Source organism: Myripristis murdjan, chromosome 17 (genome assembly GCF_902150065.1).
Source record: "Myripristis murdjan chromosome 17, fMyrMur1.1, whole genome shotgun sequence".
Lineage (NCBI taxonomy): Eukaryota > Metazoa > Chordata > Actinopteri > Holocentriformes > Holocentridae > Myripristis > Myripristis murdjan.
Genome location: NC_043996.1, coordinates 9859265 through 9878225, shown reverse-complemented (window position 1 = coordinate 9878225; position 18961 = coordinate 9859265). Strand labels below are relative to the sequence as shown.

At 41.1% G+C, this 18961-nt stretch overlaps 1 protein-coding gene across 3 annotated transcripts in view; it reads left to right on the top strand.

The window, feature by feature from the left end:
• The window catches only part of tox (thymocyte selection-associated high mobility group box), a 50927-nt gene that overhangs the window by 16613 nt on the left and 15353 nt on the right, over positions 1-18961 (top strand). For 2 of the 3 annotated variants that reach the window (XM_030073641.1, XM_030073640.1), the window contains exons 2-4: positions 2103-2168; positions 7274-7384; positions 16042-16326. In XM_030073641.1, the coding sequence (XP_029929501.1) occupies positions 2103-2168; positions 7274-7384; positions 16042-16326 (462 nt within the window). The remainder of the gene's footprint in view (positions 1-2102; positions 2169-7273; positions 7385-16041; positions 16327-18961) is intronic. The other variant, XM_030073642.1, reaches the window with a different exon arrangement.

Sequence of the window (18961 nt, the reverse complement as noted above, 5' to 3'; positions counted from 1 at the left end):
ACCTGAGCTGTCTTAAAAAATAGAGCCGACTCATCCCTTTCTTGTGAATGGCAGTCATATTGGTGGACCAATCCAGTCTGTCGTTGAGGTAGACTCCCAGGTATTTGTAGGAGCTGACCAACTCCACATCACAGCCCCTGATGCAGACTGGATCAGGTGGGCTCCTTTTCTTCCGGAAGTCTACTACCATTTCTTTCGTCTTGTCCACATTTAACTGGAGGTGGTTTCTCGCACACCAGTCAACAAAACGGTCCACCAGGCCCCTGTATTCCCCCTCCTGCTCCCCCTCCACACAACCCATCACAACAGTGTCATCTGAGAATTTCTGCAGATGACAGGCCTCCGAGATGTAGCTGAAGTCTGATGTGTATAGAGTGAACAGGAAGGGGGACAACACAAGTTGAAGCCCAAATCTTACCTTTCTGCTGTCATGAAAAATGGAGGCAGTTGTGGACATGCATTCTTATTGGATGCATTTCAGGTGTAAAGTTCAAGTTTTGCTCTGATAAATCAGGACTTCACAAATTGTAAAATCATGACCTAATAATTGACCCTAACCCTAATTAGGGCCACCAGTGATCACTAAAAATGGAGCAAAACGTGCTCACTATTCAGAAGTCATTTGATACCTACATCCTGGATTCTGTGAATACTGTGCACCTCTGATATGCCGCTACTTCCATGTTGCACTCTTTTTTTTCTATCGGTTTTGGCTTGCGTGTTTGTGCTTACGCTGTTTTGCCTTGAATTGGTAGCTCTGCTCATGTTGTACTCTTGTTTGAATTGCTGCATGGCCCCTTTTTATTGTGCACTTGTGTAAGGTGGAATGGCAATAAACTTGAATTGAGCTGAAATGAATCCTGGCACCAATCACACCAAGTCACATTCCTGTTACATGGAGTTGAGCTTGAATATAAAAGGAGATTTACCTTCTGATGCTCAGTGGATAGTATCTCACACTTTATTCTTCCCCCACAATTTATCTTTCTTTACTTTGTGTCTTTCCTTCCCTCTTCCTTCTCCTTTCCTAGTTAAAACCATAAACGCAATAAGACAGCTGCTTGTTTGTCTATTTTTCTCATTTTACTTAAAGATAGACTTGCAGTTCAGCTGGGCTCGCAATGACTGCAAGAGTATCTTCAATTTGTGGTCACCAACATTGAAATCAACTAGTAGTATGAAGTGCTGCTTATGCCAGGAACTGCTTACTTAGGCGTACTTAGACAGATAAGAATATCACTAGGTCACAGTACCAGACCCTTTTCCAGTCCAGACAAATGTCAAGTTGTTCCCACAAGTGGAAACATGAATGTCTGATGAAGATGGTAAAGAGGTGACAGACAATTACAGCATGATTTTAAGTTTTGCTCAGTTTTCCAGCCCTGTATTGTGTTTTGACATGCACACTTTGATTTAACATACTTGAAAATCACTCTTGCTTTATGTCTTCGGCTCAGTCATGCCCATACCAGTTTAGATGGCATAGAATACTTTTCATTTGGTCAGTGAAGATAAATCATCACAAAGTTGTTTCAGAATGATATAAGCTGATATAAACTGTTTAATATTTATGCATATATTTGGCAAAGCAGAGAAGATACCAGTGATACAAAAAGGATAATCTTATTTCTGGCCTCTGATTCTCTCATTTGCACATTTCTCTGTTTAAAATAAATCTTTCAGCTGTAGCTAATGTTTCCTGTGTTTACATTAGGACTCACTGTCTGTCTTAAGCCAACACACCTACTGTACAAAAGCAGCTTGCTTCTTCCTGCTACAGACTATAATATTAAACTGAAAATAAAGCTAGATGTTACACAATTTAAAATTGGCACCCTCTTCGTTACTGGAAACGTCTTTCAATTTTCAGACAGGATTTATTTAAAAATACTTACAAAACAGTAAGTATTTATAAAAGCCCTGGAAAAGTGTTTACAGTGTAGAGGAATTCAGGAAATGAGCAAAAACTCCAATAATGCTGGAATTGTCCTTTAAGGTCTGGCTGGTGCCCATAATTCTCCATGTCCATCTCTGCTTATTGCCTGTGTTTGCTGACAGTAGATTATAGTTTATTGACACTGTTGCTCTTGTTTTGCTTACAGTTAGACGGGGACACCATGTTCCTGGGCATGCCAGAGGCTAGCCTTGACTTTGCTTCAGCCAATCAGGTTAGTGTGTGTGTGTGTGTGTGTGTGTGTGTGTGTGTGTGTGTGTGTGTGTGTGTGTGTGTGTGTGTGTGTGTGTGTGTGTGTGTGTGTGTGTGTGTGTGTGTGTGTGTGTGTGTGTGTGAGTGAGAGAGGCTGGGTGGGTGCTCTATGATGATATTCAGTGCCATTCCCTGGTTTGTAATTGCAAAGAATCATTTCGTAAAGCATAACAAATTACTTGTGAATGTGTTAAATTATTCAAGCAATAAAAATGGATTTGTATTTTCAAAACATTTTTTGCAAAAGTGTAACTACTGGCCTGCAAATTTGGAAAAAGGGCAAACATGAAAAACAAAAACATGGAAGTAGTGCACAAGATTCACAAATGACTGACTTTTAATTTAATTTCCAATTACATTGGTACACTTTAACATGTGAAATTAATTTTTCTTGCTCAAATCATTTTGGCAGGGGAATGCCTTCATAGAGACTGTTTGCTAATAAGGGGTAGGAGGTCCAGGGGACACAAAACATATATTTTAATTAATTTATGTACATGTGTTGTACAGTATATGTGTGTCTGTGCTGAACAATGGGAAGGAATTAGCTACAGTAACAGTTTTCAAATAGCAAAATGGCACCCTTACTTCATTAGTTTGTAATTGCCTGTAAGACTTGGTAAGAGTAAAATGAAATAAACATGGAAACATGTTTGCCTCTGTCTACTGCCTCTGTCAGTGGACAGAGTTTTATTCCGCTGTCTTCTTTTGACGGCATGGTTGTGAATGCTGTAGTGTAATTAAACCAGTTTGTCTTTAGCGCACTGATTAACAGCCTGATTTACACAACTGACTTAATTAGCTACAGAGTCCCTTAGCAAGGTATCAAGGGAGGGTGGTGTGTTCGTGTGTGTGTGTGTGTGTGTGTGTGTGTGTGTGTGTGTGTGTGTGTGTGTGTGTGTGTGTGTGTGTCTGTGTCTGTGTGTCTGTGTGTGTGTGTGTGTGTGTGTGTGTGTGTGTGTCTGTGAGTAAGAAAGAGAGAGCGAGAGACTGTCCAACGGAGCTCCAGCCAAAATGATAGTGCTCAAAGGAATAGATTCTACATTTATGATATTTTTTATTTATTTGTTTATTTCTTTAGGAAGATTAGACCATGCTTCTTTGGACAACTAAAGTCTCCTTTGGCTATTTCAATTTGTTATTTTCAGTAGCATCAGACAAACTTTTCTCCCATCCAGAAATCAATATCACTTACTAACACTCAACCTGAGGCACCTGAAGCTTTCCAACGATTTTCAATCTTAGGCTTTCTCTTTTCTTAGACAAATGGCAAATTGTTTTTTCTGCTGTTGAGGTGTATATATAAACTTATTGAGCTCTGTGTATGGATTGCTAGAGCTTAATGGTTAAATGTCATTCTGATAAGACTATAAATACAGTTCCCTTATCAGAGGTAGTGTTTACATAGGATTAGTTTGCTCAAAGAACCAATTAGATGCATTAATTCCATTCATTATTATTTTATTTGGTGAACAATCCTCAAAAGCTGTTTTTGAAGGGATATGTGTCAGAGCTGTCGACATGAAAGCTTGTTCCTCCAGTTTTGTGCTTTTGTTTGTTATGTTTGTTGCTGGTATAAAATAAATGATATCTTATATTTTCTCCTAAGGATTCACAAAAAGTCCAAAAAGGATCTGAATGTTTTTTTTGTTTTGTTTTGTTTTTTTTTTTTTTTTTCATTTTTGTTGTCAGTTTGGCAGTTTGACAGTTTGGCCACTGCAGGTTTGACTGCAGTGGCCAAACTGTCTTTGTGTGGCTCTGGGTCTAACCACATTCAGTTTGTAGCTTTCAGGGGCCTAGTGAAGCCTCCAGAGAGTAAGGTGTGTGTTTGTTAACACAGTATTCCCTCACCACCAAGCAAAGCCCATATTAATAAGAGACACCAGTGTGGATACATTATTCATAGAGTACAGTATAGGGAATATTGCGTGGTATAGGAATCTATGATTTGATGTTTTATTCATTGTGTTGTCCTATAAGAGGATAGGGAAGGGTGTGTGGAATAAGAATTTATGGCATTATTATTGCTTCAATAAAAACACAGGATGCTGTGATGAATGTGACCAATTTCAGTCCAGTCTGACCCTCTTCCTTGTAATTTTCTTTGTTGTTACAGAGGAGTAGTGTGATATTACTGACTTCAGGCTAGGGACAATGTCATTGCCCATTGCAAGTGGCTAACAGCCATTGACCACTATGCCTTCTGCCATCATAACATCGTGATTTAAATGCCCCTGTTCCAGACAAAAAACGTTACAATTCCAGCATCTGTGCTTTACCATAAAAAATGTGTTTGTTATATATTTATTACTAATTTGTGGTGATTTCCCCAGGGATCTAATTGAATCTCAGAATAATCTTCATTTATCCTGCATGAGGAGGCATAACATTCAGGGCTAATGGTGTCCTCGGACAGAAAAAAATTGTGTTTGGGATGGACAGACATCTCCGGGAGGGGATGCACGCTTTATGGACAAAAAGGGGAAATTTGGGGATTTTAATATTATTATTGTTATTATTATTATTATTTGCCTGTCATTTAGAAAATGACACATGAATCAACATGACACTGATTGTGGCTACAACCAGTGTTTCCCCTGAAGGGGCTGACTGCAACTGAGCATCTCTTCTCTTGCTGGTACTGTTAGTAATCACTGGCTGTCTCCTTCATTGACTGAGGCATGAGACCTGTGAGAAATATATGATTCTGAAATGTTCCCGTGATGGAAAATGAGCGAGGTTCTGGTCAACTCTCAGAGTGAAGGAGATCTCAGGAGATTGCGATTTCTTATGCAAGACTGTGACTGTGTGAGACCGTAATTTCTCATGTGGTGTAATACCACACCAATTCTGATTTTAAAGGAGAATCCTTACATAATTGTGTTGGACATCAACAGCTCTGTGTTCATGAAAGGCGCCAATCTGCCTGGCCTTGTCTCCCTATGTCTGGCATGCCCCAGACTTATGGTCTTATGCCCCTTTTCCACTAGTACCTACTCAGCTCGACTCGGCTCGACTCTACTCGGTTTGAGAGCTTTTCCATTAGGTGGTAGTGCCTGCTAGCAGGTCCCATTTTAGCACCTACTCAGCCGGGGTTCCAAGCGAGCTGAGTCGAGCTGAGTCGAGCTGAAAATGTGACGTAAACGCCGTGCAGGCAACTGATTGGACAGGGAGTGATGAGAGTGACTCCAGCACGAAAACAAAACCCGACATTTAAAAAAAAAAAAAAAACGGCAACAGCGGCCGTGCGCATTGATCGTCAGTGAAGTTGTCAAAGTCGGAAAATGGCAAGCACACCGCTACCGCGGTCAAATAAAGACGTGGAGACTTTTCTGTGCTTGGCAGCGGCCCAAAGAATCCAGAGGGAGCTGGACGGTGCGCCGCCTTGCTATGACGACTCCACCCACGGCGAGGTGCTACTCAACTGTAATGGAAAACCACCTAAACCGTGTCGAGGCGAGTAGAGCCGAGCCGAGTCGGGCCGAGTAGATACTAATGGAAAAGGGCCATTAGTTGCATAGAGACAATATGTCTTATCAGTGCAGCTCAAAAAAGCCTTAATGTGACCTACAGCTACAGAGAAAATTCCTTCACAGTCCCCACGGTAGCTCCCCAGTCACAGCAGAAGTAATACCTGTATTTAAACAGAGTGAATGGAGGCACTGTCACAGATGACACACAAACAGACCGCCAACACAGAAAAACAGAATCTCACCTGAGTCAGAACAGAACAGAGACAAGGATCTATACCTAAAGGTGAGGAAATAAATGATACCAACGATTCCACTGTCCATTGAGATGTTTCACTGTGGACATTATCATGTGCCAATTCAGTTGACATTGCCCAACACTACTTCAGGCTGACAGAAGGAGAGAAACAGAGAAAGAGAGAGACAGGAAGTACAATTGTAAATGGCAGCAGACAGGCGTATATAAAGCAATGTAGGTTAGTAGGTTAGCAGACTAAAAACAGGCTTTATAGTCAGACAGATCATGCTATGGTTTTTTCCTGCAAAGTCAGCTTCTGTATGGAGGACAAATGTTCATAATAATATCTCTGGAGGAAACATGTAACTCCCCACTGTGGCTGCATAACATTTTCAAGATCTAATCAGTCCTTGCCATAGCCAAACCACAGCTAAGATAAGAAAAATATACTAGACACTCACCTAAAAAATGGTGCCATTAAGTTTCTGTTTTTAAGTCATAATTGAAGTTTTTACTGTGGTATTTGCTACTCCACATGAGGGTAATAGATCCTCAAAGTTTGACCCATCAGCTCCTCCCCTGTGCAACTAGCGCTTCACCAGTACTGTTCTTTTCCAGATTGAATGAAGGCTACCTGGCCCACCAAACAACATCATTTTGAGCAATGACCCAAAGCTGAAAAAATGTTTTGAAGGATGCACAACACACATTTGTTTGGGATTCATGATTTATCAAAATGCTTTTGTTGCCCTGTTGCTTTTTACCTGGTGGAACTACTTTGTTTCTCTCACTATACAACAGTTCCCCTCAGTGCTCTGTGTTTGTAACCCTCATGGTATGTGAGGCAGTTGCATAGTGATACAGACACAAAGTAGTTCCACCCAGGTTAATATAAATAAAATAAAAATATATGCTACAGTCATAAAAACACAGTTTAACTAAAGTAGTCATCAGGTAGACATGCATCATGTCATCCTGTGTGTGTGTGTCTGTGTGTGTCTGCGTCCCTTCATTATAACTTCACAACACTCAATGTAACCTTTTCTTATCAGGGATTAGGTGTGGAGGGAATGAACAGTTTATTTGTTTACAGCCTCTCTCTTTCTCTCTCTGTCAGCTCAGCTCACTGGCAGCTGAAAGGAAGAACGATATTTCGTTCTGTGTGTGTGTGTGTGTGTGTGTGTGTGTGGAAGTAGTGTTTGGGCAGCAGAATATCTGTCTGTCTGTGTCTCTTTCTCTTTCCTTCCTGCTTTGTCCTTGCTCTTCTTTCTGACCTTTTTGTTTGACCTCTGACCTTTTCCTGACCTCTTGGCCCATTTGACCCTGTGTGTGTTTGTGTCCGTGTATTTCTTCCCATAGTTCCGAGTGCCACAACCCCCCCACCACTCGACCAAGGCTGCGCCTGCTAACGCAACCTCACAACACTGGAGGAGGGACGCGCTCACCGTTGACACACACCGACTGCCCTGGGTGAATGCACACACACACACACACACACACACACACACACACACACACACACACACACACACACACACACACACACAGTGTCTTCTGAGAGAGGTAATTTAGTTTTTTAGTGGCTGCAGTAGCTATGACCTTGATCTGAGCTTTTTGGTCCAAAATTTCTCCTCTCTCTCACATTTGTTTTGCCAGTTTTGTTCATTTCTTGTTTGCTTTTTGTTTCTTTACTTTATTTTATGATTTCCTAATAAGCAGTCGGTTAGAGAGTCAAGAGTAAAGAAACAAAAGTCTTTTTGCTTGTTTGATTAATCCAATACCATGTGGAAAATTTAAGTGCAGGGTTTTCCCTGCCTTATAATTTCTTAGGCGCACCGCCTAGACGTTTTCACCGACCGCTTAGATCAAATGAACGAGGAAAGGGGGAAAACGCATATCGACATATTCAATCTGCAGCTCCTTTAGGAATCTGTTGTTGATGCTAGCTTGGATTGTCCGGAGGGAGTTAGGCGGGTTCTGGGCCATACGTCATGAAATACTGACAACGGAATTAACCAATCACTGCAGCGAATAGCGTGAAAACTGCGGGGATGGCAGCTTTCACGCTTTCACACATGTACCTATTTTGTCAGTATCTTAGATCTTGCCATTTATGTATGTGTGTGGAGACATTTGAGAAAATAATTACCCCCCACCCCCACCACCACCACTACCCCCCCGCCTAAGACCTAAAATTGGCCAGGGAAAACCCTGTAAGTGTATTTAATAATCCTAAACTTTGTGAGTCGCTGATGTGTGGAGATGGTTGGAAGGAATCCCCTAGCGCCCACCCTTAAACACACACACACACACACACACACACATTCATTCACATTGCAGGTGTGTACATGCTCTCTCATTCTGTTCAGTTCTGTTCATCTTGCTGAGATGAACATACATACATAGAAAGTTTAAAGGTTTCAGTGTTTTTATCTTTACTTTGCATTCTCATGTACTCATGTCACACAAAAACACATCTCTCCCTCTCTGTCTCTCTCTCGCTCTCTCTCTCTCTTTCGCGCGCCCGTGCTCTCTCTCTTGTTCTCTCTCTCTGTCTCTCCATCTCTTTCTCTCTCACACACACATGCATTTTGTATCAGACAGCATTATTAATACAGTGCTATCTTTGATAGCAGAGAACTGGGGTGAAACAGAATGGAAGAACTGTCAATCAAATCCGTCAGCGTGTGTGTGTGTGTGTGTGTGTGTGTGTGTGTGTGTGTGTGTGTGTGTGTGTATGTATCTTGGCATGTGGTTGAGTGTGTATTTACAGTATTTTTATATGTTTCAGTGCGTTTGTGTGTTTCACTAATAGCACTGATCTTCAGAGCCTCCTACCAGGCAAATTAGTATTTAAGAGTCAGTGAGAAATTGTACCTGTTTTCAAGAATAGGGACCATTCTGACAAAGTCTCCTTCAGGTCAGAGGATCATATAACACAAAATTTTAATAGTTTGAGCAGAGTAGTTGGGTCATTGCAATGGAAAACTGTATAGGATGGGGGAGCAAAAAATAGACATGTAAATGTGCACTGGAGGCTGTTTTCATGATCACCACCAATAGAGAAGATATACACATGTATAGAAATACCTGCAGACCACCAAATGCACATTGATAGCTATTCTTGATATCAGATACAACTGTGCATAAATAAATGCGTGGGATGTGTGTTTTCTGCATGGAAACAGATCATGGTAATGTCCAGAGAGCAAGTGCAAAAAATCAACTAGAAATAGACATTGTGTTTTGGAATGAGATTATTGATTAGTCACAATGATGAAAGATTTTTGATCAGTACTAATAAGTTGTAGAATAGTGAATATAAGTCCACATGCATATACACATATTGTGTTTGGCAAGTATTTTGGTGTAGCCTATTTGTAAGTACTTTTATATGTGTAAATCTGATAATGTTAAAAGCTTACAGTGCACATTTACACATATTGACACATTTTTTACTCCATTGTAGGATATTTGACTCTTATCTACCTGATAATGTGAATAATTTAAAAGTACCCTTTATTCTCGGTGTGTTCTTTTGTTGTAGTTATATCATTGTACTTTATATTGGTTCTGTATTACCCATGCAGTACTTTTAAAATGGTACCTCTGTCTAAGCGGTGCCTGAACTGATATCTTCTGGAGCACAGAGCATTCAAAATTTAAGGACTATGTGTATGTATTTTTCTTTGTTTGTTTTTTGTTTTTGTTTTTGATTTTGTTTATTATAGTGACATTCTTTAAAAATTGCATATTTTTATGTTTTTTTTGACTTTTTTAGAAACCACCTACAAGTGTCTCTTTTGTTTTTGTCTATCATTTTAATTACTGCCACAATGACCCAATTTTCCAGTGATATAGTGGTGGATATACACAGGTGAACACTCATAGCGGGAAGAGTACCCACTCTTTGTAATCTACTTACCTACTTATCACTATCGCAACATCAGCGAACACTCCATCCCTGCAACTTCTCCATGAAATCATTCAGTTTTGTTTATTCTAATCTAATTTAGGAAAGTCACCATCAATGCCCAGTGCTTCCTCTGACATCCAGTTTTCCGTAATATACCCTTGATAAAGGCTTTTAATCCCCACCTTCTATATACACAGTTGGACACCTCCTTGAGTCAATGTTGATATGCAAACACATGAAACACATTCATGTACAGCAGTCATATCTGCTCATTCATATTTTGTGTAACAGTTGCCGTGTTATGAGCCATGGAGTTGTGAGAGGTGTGTTTGTAATGTGAACACAATGTGTCTGTGAAAGGACTTAATCCTGACTACATTAGTCTTTCTAGAAGCTCCCAGTGCACAGGGAACAGGCTATTGTATCGACATGAATGGAACAATAGAGGACTACAGAGGGAGAGAGAGACAGGAGTAATTTATGCGGAACTTGGAGAAATGAGAGAGAGAGCAGGAGAAGGAGGGAGAGAGAGAGAGAGAGAGGCAGACAGACAGCAGACAGACAGAGAGCCTAATTTATGCAGAGCTCTGAGCTCCAACAGGAAACTGTTTCAGAGCAAGACTCTGCAACGGACGGTTGGTCCAGTTAGTTTGTCAGAGCTTGGTACACATTCTGAGAATCCTGAAAATGTAAAGACTATGTTTCCATTCCACTTCCAGAAAATCATTGAAACACTTGAAGACTGACTTTATGAGACTAGATGGCTAGATTGACTTTAAAATGACACAAATGACTACTGTACTGTAGCAGAACAAGACGAGTTGACAGTTGGGGCTCTAGTTTCGCAGACCAGGCGAGGCGGGGGCGTAGCGCAGATGCGCTTCGCCAACTGGGTGTGGCCAGGCGGATTTTCCAAGTTTGGCACGCCGTTCTCGGTGGCGCAAGTACTCCGCCGTCCCTCCTACCGGCGCAAGGGAGGAGAGAAGGCGTGGAGTGGGTTTGACACAGCCGATTCACATTTAACCAATCAAATGAGCCCCTGTCCTCGCCTTTAAAATGCGCTGCGCGAAGGCGTAATGAAAGTTTACACAGCTGACAAGGAGGTCTACTGCCGCAGGCGGAGCGGAGCCCAGGAGACCGGCGCGGAGCGGAGACCGGCGAGCAGTGCGCACACGTCACCAAAACCTCACAGGCAGGCTTCCGGGATGTCAGGCACATGAACAATGCAATAAATACCGAAAAAAACACTATTCAATGCTACGATCACAATCAGCACATACATATATCTCCATATCAACTGTCCCGTCACAGCTGATGTCAGATCAAAGGAGATTGGCACCGTTTATGCTGATTGTGAGGTTTTGGTGATGTGCGCCAGCCAGCCAAACTTCCACTGCGCCGGCTCCGCTCCGCCTTGCGCGGAAAGTAGACGTGGTTTCAGGAGGCGAGCTTTTGGCGCACCTCGGCGAAGCCTTTTGGCACAAAACTGTCACTCCGCCAAGCCGAATCTGTCGGCACCTCCCCCCGCTGCGCCACCACTCCCATCTCCGCGCAAGTCCGTCTGCGAAACTTGGAACCTGTCCGCCTCTGCCGTTTCGCCGGTCGAAACTAGCTCTGCGCGGGGTTCGCCTCACTGCGCCACCCCGCGCTGCGCCGGGAAACTAGAGCCCTTGGTCTTAATTACAGTCTTTGAATTAGATTAGAAAGATAAACTGTACTAGAAAAGTATGGATATTTATGAAGTTTAGTCAGTTTGCTCTATAAATGATTTTCTAAAAAAGTTTTAGAGTAGGTTATACTAAACAAATCAAAATAGATTGGTGAGAAAATAAGCAACCGTATAATGCTGACAGTTGCCATGAAATTATTCCTGATTCTTGACACTATTAAATACAACAGTTTATTTTACTGTGGCCATTCTCTCTTTGATTTTCTCTGTTTGTAAAATGTCTGATCATTAGCATAGGCGGAGGGAAAATGATTAAGCAAGAGAGATGGAAACATGTTCAAGCAGCCCTCTTTGGCCGTCAGCTCTGTGACTGGCTGTCTGTTAAAGTCACAAGGTCATGGCTCTGGCTCACTTGGGAAAGACCTACAGATGTTTGCTAATTTTGGTGCCAGAGGCATTGTAAATGGGGTTGGTTTTGGAGGAATAGTAGCGGCTGGTATCAGTCATAACAAATAAAACTGGTTCCTCCCATCCCTTTTAAAAGCAGTGTGCTCCCTGCCATAGTACACTGACAGTTTGATATTGGAGGGGAGAGCTCATACCATTTTCTCCTAAGAGGAAACTAAATGTCCTTGATGAGGAGGAGCAGAGTGGCAAAGTGCAATTACAGGATACTCCAAACATGCTGTCCCTTTGTAAGTTGAATTCATGTTTCTGAAGATAGTGAAATCTTTGTCACCATGATTTTTGTGTGGAATCATACTCATCAGCAGTTTTTTGTTCAAAGATAGTGACTCTTACAATACAGTTAATATTCATATAAATACAGTTAAGTTTGTTGCACAGTACATGTGTTTCCATTATTTTATCGGTTGTCTGTAGTTTGTTTTATTAAGTGATTAAAATGGTTGCATTCAGTCAGGCATAGCTGCATAGATGCACACAGTAATAGTAAGGCATTAGTCTGATTAACCCACTTACATGATTGCATAAACTGACAACTCCCAATAATAATCTAATTTACATGAGCGAGGAGTACTTCCTTTGATTATCCAGTGGAAGGTTTATAACTACTTTCCTATCGCACGACTGTCAATTTTCAAACACGTTTGTTGCATCCAAAATTTCTTTCTCTGTCACTATTTACTAGATTGGAAATTCTGTGTTGTTCACAATATAATACACTCTATATTATGTATAATCCAAAACAAATGAACTCTACTTTTGTAGTCTAACTGTGCTATTGCTGTCATTCAGATAAAATGTTTTGTATGAATGTGTTTGTACTATTTCAGTGTTAAAACACAAAAAAAATATTAGTATAAAAAGACAGTAAGAAGACAGCTGGTTTCAGAAGATATCAAAATACCACTGCACAATGGCTGCCACACTAAATACTGGACTTAATAGTGGATGGTGAACGATTCAGACCCAGATGTTTCGCAACCATACCAAATGATAAAACCCAGAAACCTCTACAATCTATACCATTTAAATTGATCATTTTTAAGAATAGGAGCAGCCAATGCCTATATTGACCGTAGTGAAGAAAATGTTGACTCTCTATACCTGTACAATTTTGTTCACAGTACAGCATTGAAACAACCCTTTATACCTATACCTACCTAAACTTCCAAATATATAGATAAAATAGATAAAGAAATATATGTTTTTTAAAATACAGTTACAAAATGCCATCCTTCAGACACTACTTTTGGGAAAATTGATAGAAGGAGATGAGTCATGCGGTTGTTGCACTCCAACAACCTGGTATTTTTGGATAAGGATATAGAGCAAGGACTGGTGGGACCAGGTGGTCTGAGGGGGCTCAGTGATGTATAACAGAGTCCCTCTGCTTAATCCCAAATGGTGACAGGGACTTGCACTGTGTAAACTCGTTAGTTAAAGCTAGCTAGCTTGCTGTACACAAAAGCTCCATAAAGACTTGTACCTGTTTTACAAGAGCATAGTGCCGAGATATAATCAAGACACCCACATTAAATACGGTGCATTTAACTGTGTGGCACTTTGAAAATGCACACAACATTCATCAAATTATAGGCAGCAGATGGAACACACACACCTGTGCTGCTGCCTTCAGATAGCTGTAGACATTTCATCAAGCAAAGGCTAAGGCCCTCAGATACAAAAGATTGTGGATGACAGATACTGCTTAAAATCCATACTTAATCTAGAGTAGTACAGACTACATTTCCCTGCTACCTTTACATGGGCAACTTGACTACGGTTTAAGAAATGTGATTACATGTACTAACTGGTGCCTAATAACTGATGTGTAAAACTATTAACCCTCTGAAACAGAGCTGCTTACAACCAGGAAGTCACTACAGTGACACTTGTGAAAGTTGTACTGTGGTTGATATCTAACCATGTAAAAAATTATTTTTTCAACAAATCTCTTAGTTACACTGATATTGTTCATGCGGAGTCGCCTTTTCGAATTGGTCTTGCTGATTAAAAAAAAAAAAACTTGTGTGGGGTACCCATTTGCGACTGGCAGGGCTTCACTAGTAGTTAAAGCTACACCTTCAAGTGAGCAGCCCTGTTGTAATGGAAACGCAAATCCCAGTCACTCTGGGCTGTCATTCCAAGTCAGACCGAGTAGGGCCTGGTCAGCACATGTACAGTACAGGCCAAAAGTTTGGAGATGGTTTGGGGTGAGCTGGACCGCAGAGTGAAGGCAAAGGGGCCAACAAGTGCTAAACACCTCTGGGAACTCCTTCAAGACTGTTGGAAAACCATTTCAGGTGACTACCTCTTGAAGCTCATCGAGAGAATGCCAAGAGTGTGCAAAGCACTAATCAGAGCAAAGGGTGGCTATTTTGAAGAAACTAGAATATAAAACATGTTTTCAGTTATTTCACCTTTTTTTGTTAAGTACATAACTCCACATGTGTTCATTCATAGTTTTGATGCCTTCAGTGAGAATCTACAATGTAAATAGTCATGAAAATAAAGAAAACGCATTGAATGAGAAGGTGTGTCCAAACTTTTGGCCTGTACTGTATATGGGAAAACGGCTGTGATCTGAACAGTCAGAGGCGCATTATGATAACAAAATTGTGTACTCCATCAACCATTTTGGTGCAAATCATATCATAGTAACACAAAAATAGGCAGGAAAAATGCGTTTGCCAGTTTGCCAATGCCTATTGAAATTGCCACTTCACCATATGCATGTCACTTTTCCTGATCTGTGTGAGCCTGATTTTAGAGTCCCTAAATTAACAATGAGAAAGACCCTGGAAGGAGGGTGGGTCAAGGAGAATTAAGACAAAGAGGAGGATTGTGATGGAATTCATAGATGGGTAATGAGTGGATAAATATTTTTTTTGTTAAATATTGAGTTGTATGGTCATGGATGATTTTCAGTGTTTTGACTTTGACACATTTCATTGTTTAAGTGGTACAATTATGAAGTCAAATGGTTTGCTCTTATTTAACCCTTATGCAGCAGGCCTATGACTAAGTCAACACAGTTTTAGAGTAGAAAACACAATAAACAGCGAAAGACAGAGTGAGAGACATGGAAGAGAAATAGAGGATGAGGTCAGAAGAAACAGAAAGACCAAGAGAGGGGAGGAAGGAGAAGGAGAGGGAGAGATCGGTGTGGCCAGTCAACCAGAAAAGGCTGTCAGTCTCTATAAAAGATCTCCTCTGTCAGATTAGTATGAAAAGGGCTTGTCTAACGCTACCTCTCTCTCTCTCTCTCTCTCTCTCTCTCTCTCTCTCTCTCTCTCTCTCTCTCTCTCTCTCTCTTTCCCTTTCTCCTCTTTTTTCTCATCTGTCTATCTCTCTTTGCCTCATTCTCTCTCTCCATCTCTCTCTCATTTGTCTTCACTCTCCGAATAATTCATTATCATATATTGGATGGCTGCTCATTTTCTGTTGGCATGTCAGATCAGCATTGATGTATTTTTACACACAAAGATATGCCTGTGTGTGTTCTCCCATGCAAAGGGGGCTTGTACATATAAATTACCGTGTCGTTTCACTGGTGAATGAGTGAATGTTTGTTCACAAGGCTCTCTTTCAAGGCTGGGAATATCATTAGTGATAATTAGTCTGTGATAAAAGTTCTGGGTGGGGAGGAATGGCTGCTCTGGCATAAATGACTTTGAAGAGCCAATTCAAAGCCGTACTGTAGACAAGCAACATTTTGAGATAATGATGATGGGCAGTTTTCAGTCTATTATTACTGACAGTAATGTTTCACGAAACTTTTGTCTCTTATAGTCCCGTGTGTATTAGTTGCCGATTTTGTCCAAGTTGTCAATCTCTACTGAAGGCAGTGTGACCCATTTACCCCAGCACTCCATGTTGCCTGTCAGGGCCTGTCAGCTTCTCTGAAACTTGAGTTTGGTTCCATGTCCCACATTAGTGAAGCAATCCTTCGTGTACGTAATCACATTACCGAAATACAGTAACTGGCCATAATTTGAAAATGTGATTTGGCAGTTGTGCTATAATTTTACTAACTCTACTCCTGTCTTTTTTCTTCCTTCACCATCCTCCCTTCAGTCGTACTCAGTGGGTGGCTTGGGTGATGAGGATTTTAACATCCCCCCCATCACTCCCCCAACCCTGCCGGACCACATGCTGCCCCCCCATCCTCCCCACGACCCTGCCCCTGGACCTTACCACCCCCTGCCTCCCCACTCCATCTCAGCCCCGCACCACCCCTACCCACTGCAGGCAATGGACCTGCCTGCCATGCCTGGGAGCCAAGAAGGTGGCGCTGTGTTGAACCAAGATGGTGGCACGTTCAGCCAAGATGGTGGCCCAATGACCAGTACTCTTTCAGTGGTAAGTGGTGTGTGTGTGTGTGTGTGTGTGTGTGTGTGTGTGTGTGTGTGTGTGTGTGTGTGTGTGTGTGTGTGCAAATAGATAGATAGATATTTACAAAACCTTTAGTCTGCCATTGGGTCACATGGGTGGTTAAAAAAGCCCAGGTCAATAAACAGTCTCTTAACCAATTATTTAAATTAGTAAATAATTGGACCTGCCATGTGAAGGCCTGGAATATGGAGTTACTGTTGTATTATTATTTGAAAGGGAAATGTGTTGCAGGGTGTAGAAGACCAAAGGGGTCATGGTGAAGGTGCACTGTGACAGATGAAAGACTGATCAATCCTATAGGTTCTGCACTGAAGATGACTCAATGTTTTGCTGAAATGCTAACTGTTAGCCTCCTGCCATTGAGGTGGACTTCCCCCCAGCTAACATTTTTTTAATACAACTGCCATTAAAAGAAGGGTTAACTTCGCTTGCATTGTTGCATCCCAAAACTAAAAATATCAACATCCAGAAAGATTTCCAATTTCTGCACTTCCTGTATAACTCCACACCAGGGGAGCAGTAGCCACCACAGAAACAGATTGTTTGATTCTGCCATCATTTGTTTTCTTCACTGAACACATGTACACTGACTTAGCACACTTTGAAACATCACCTTTCATCACACTCTTACTGGAAGTTGCCCAGTACAGCAACACTTTTTTTGTGGCCATTGGTCAGCTCCATTTGAAGTCAGGGCTCTCATATAGGTTGTTAGAGCAGAGAACATTACTTGTATATTTCCTCCATCCAGATTTTCCCAGACAGTCTGAAGATATGAACTGGGAACTTGCTATTCAAATAGTAAGCCAAAATATAGTGTACCATTCTTTTTTTAATTCTTTTTTTAGTCAGTTTAATGATATGTTTAATGATACATAACATGGCCCAGAGCCATGTTATGTGAAGGGCAGTTATGGCAGATGGTCACTGTGACATTTTTCTTCATATTTCAGGTTTTGAATTCTCAGTAAAGTGAAAATCACACTTTTAGCTGTGACATTCAGATGTTCACCATTTTGACTTTCTCCTACAGTACAGAAATGAAAGCTAGACTTTAGTACTGCAGTTTATTCAACTGTCACAGAAACCTAGGTCTTCAATTGAGTGGTGGAGGGGTGTGTGTGTGTGTGTGTGTGTGTGTGTGTGTGTGTGTGTGTGTCAGCAGTGGAGATTTCTCTCATTTTATTCAGAATGAAACTCTCACCTCCCACTCCTGATCTTTTATTTTTTTTCTCTGTTTCTGTCTCTTGCTATATTATGAACAAATCTACAGTCTACAATATTAAGTGTCAGTACCAACTGGCATAAACTACATTAGACCACAGAGTCAAGCCTCTGTCTTGACAAATACACATGCTCACTATAGTTAAATCACCTAGAATATTAAACAAAACAGTGTAGACTAAATAATTTCAAAACTTTAAAACTGTGACAGTTAATTGCAGTTAACCTGCCTGTTAACTGGACAAGCACAGGTGTGTAATTATTTTAGTGTCCTGCTGAAGAAAAGGTTAAAAAAATATTCAATACCATATTCAATAAATGCAAGCATATGAGCATTCAACTCTGTCAAGACAGAGCCCCCCCCCCCCCCCCCCCCCCCCACACACACACACACACACGCACACACACCACCACCAGTCTCTCTCTCTCTCTCTCTCTCTCTCTCTCTCTCTCTCTCTCTCCCCCTCTCTCCCTCTCTCTTTCTCTCACACACTTTAATATTCTCACACTAACATCCATTTACTGCCAACCCATGAATTATGGTTGCTTGGCAACCATGCCTGGCTCAGCCGAGAGAAGAGGGAGGAGATAGAGGGTGGGGGCTGATAGAAAGATTCAAGTCAGCGTGTGTGTGTGTGTGTGTGTGTGTGTGTGTGTGTGTGTGTGTGTGTGTGTGTGTGTGTGTGTGTGTGTGTGTGTGTGTGTGTGTTTGTGCTACTCCTAGAGGAGGCGAAGCTACTCTGTAGTAGATAAGATTCAGATCTGGATTGCTCTCCTTGATGTTATGTGGATGCTGTCTGATTTATGATGGAATATCAGAAGCAGTTGGATAAAGAACTAAATTTGGTCTTTTCTGTTTGTGGTTTTGTTCTAAGTTGGTTTATAGTAATAATCCAGACATTTTGCTCATAACATCATATAGAAGGTCTACCTATATTCAGTTCATGTAAGGTTTTACATTTGTTGTTCTTAACACTCAGTGTCTGGCTGCTCTTTCCTGGGCAAAATCCTCTGCTGCACAGGAAGTGATACTTTTACATTTGTGTGAAATGAAGAAGAAATGGGTTGTTAGAATGGTCAGCAATAGCCACTATAGCTGAACGGACAAAGAAAAGAGCTCCACCTACAAAAACTCAAACTTTATCCTTAGAAAATCCAAGGAAAAAGACGCTACAGTGCTGGGCACGCTGTTTGATTGACAGGTTAGCTCTGGGAAGTACAAAGCAAAAACACCACTGCTTAGCACCAGACAGAAAAAAACAAGGTACCAAAGGATTCCCACTTTAAAATTAAAACTTGTCAACATCCATTTTCTTTTGTCTCAGATTGTTTTTTCCACATCAAATTCATACATTAGTTGACAAAAATCATCAACAAA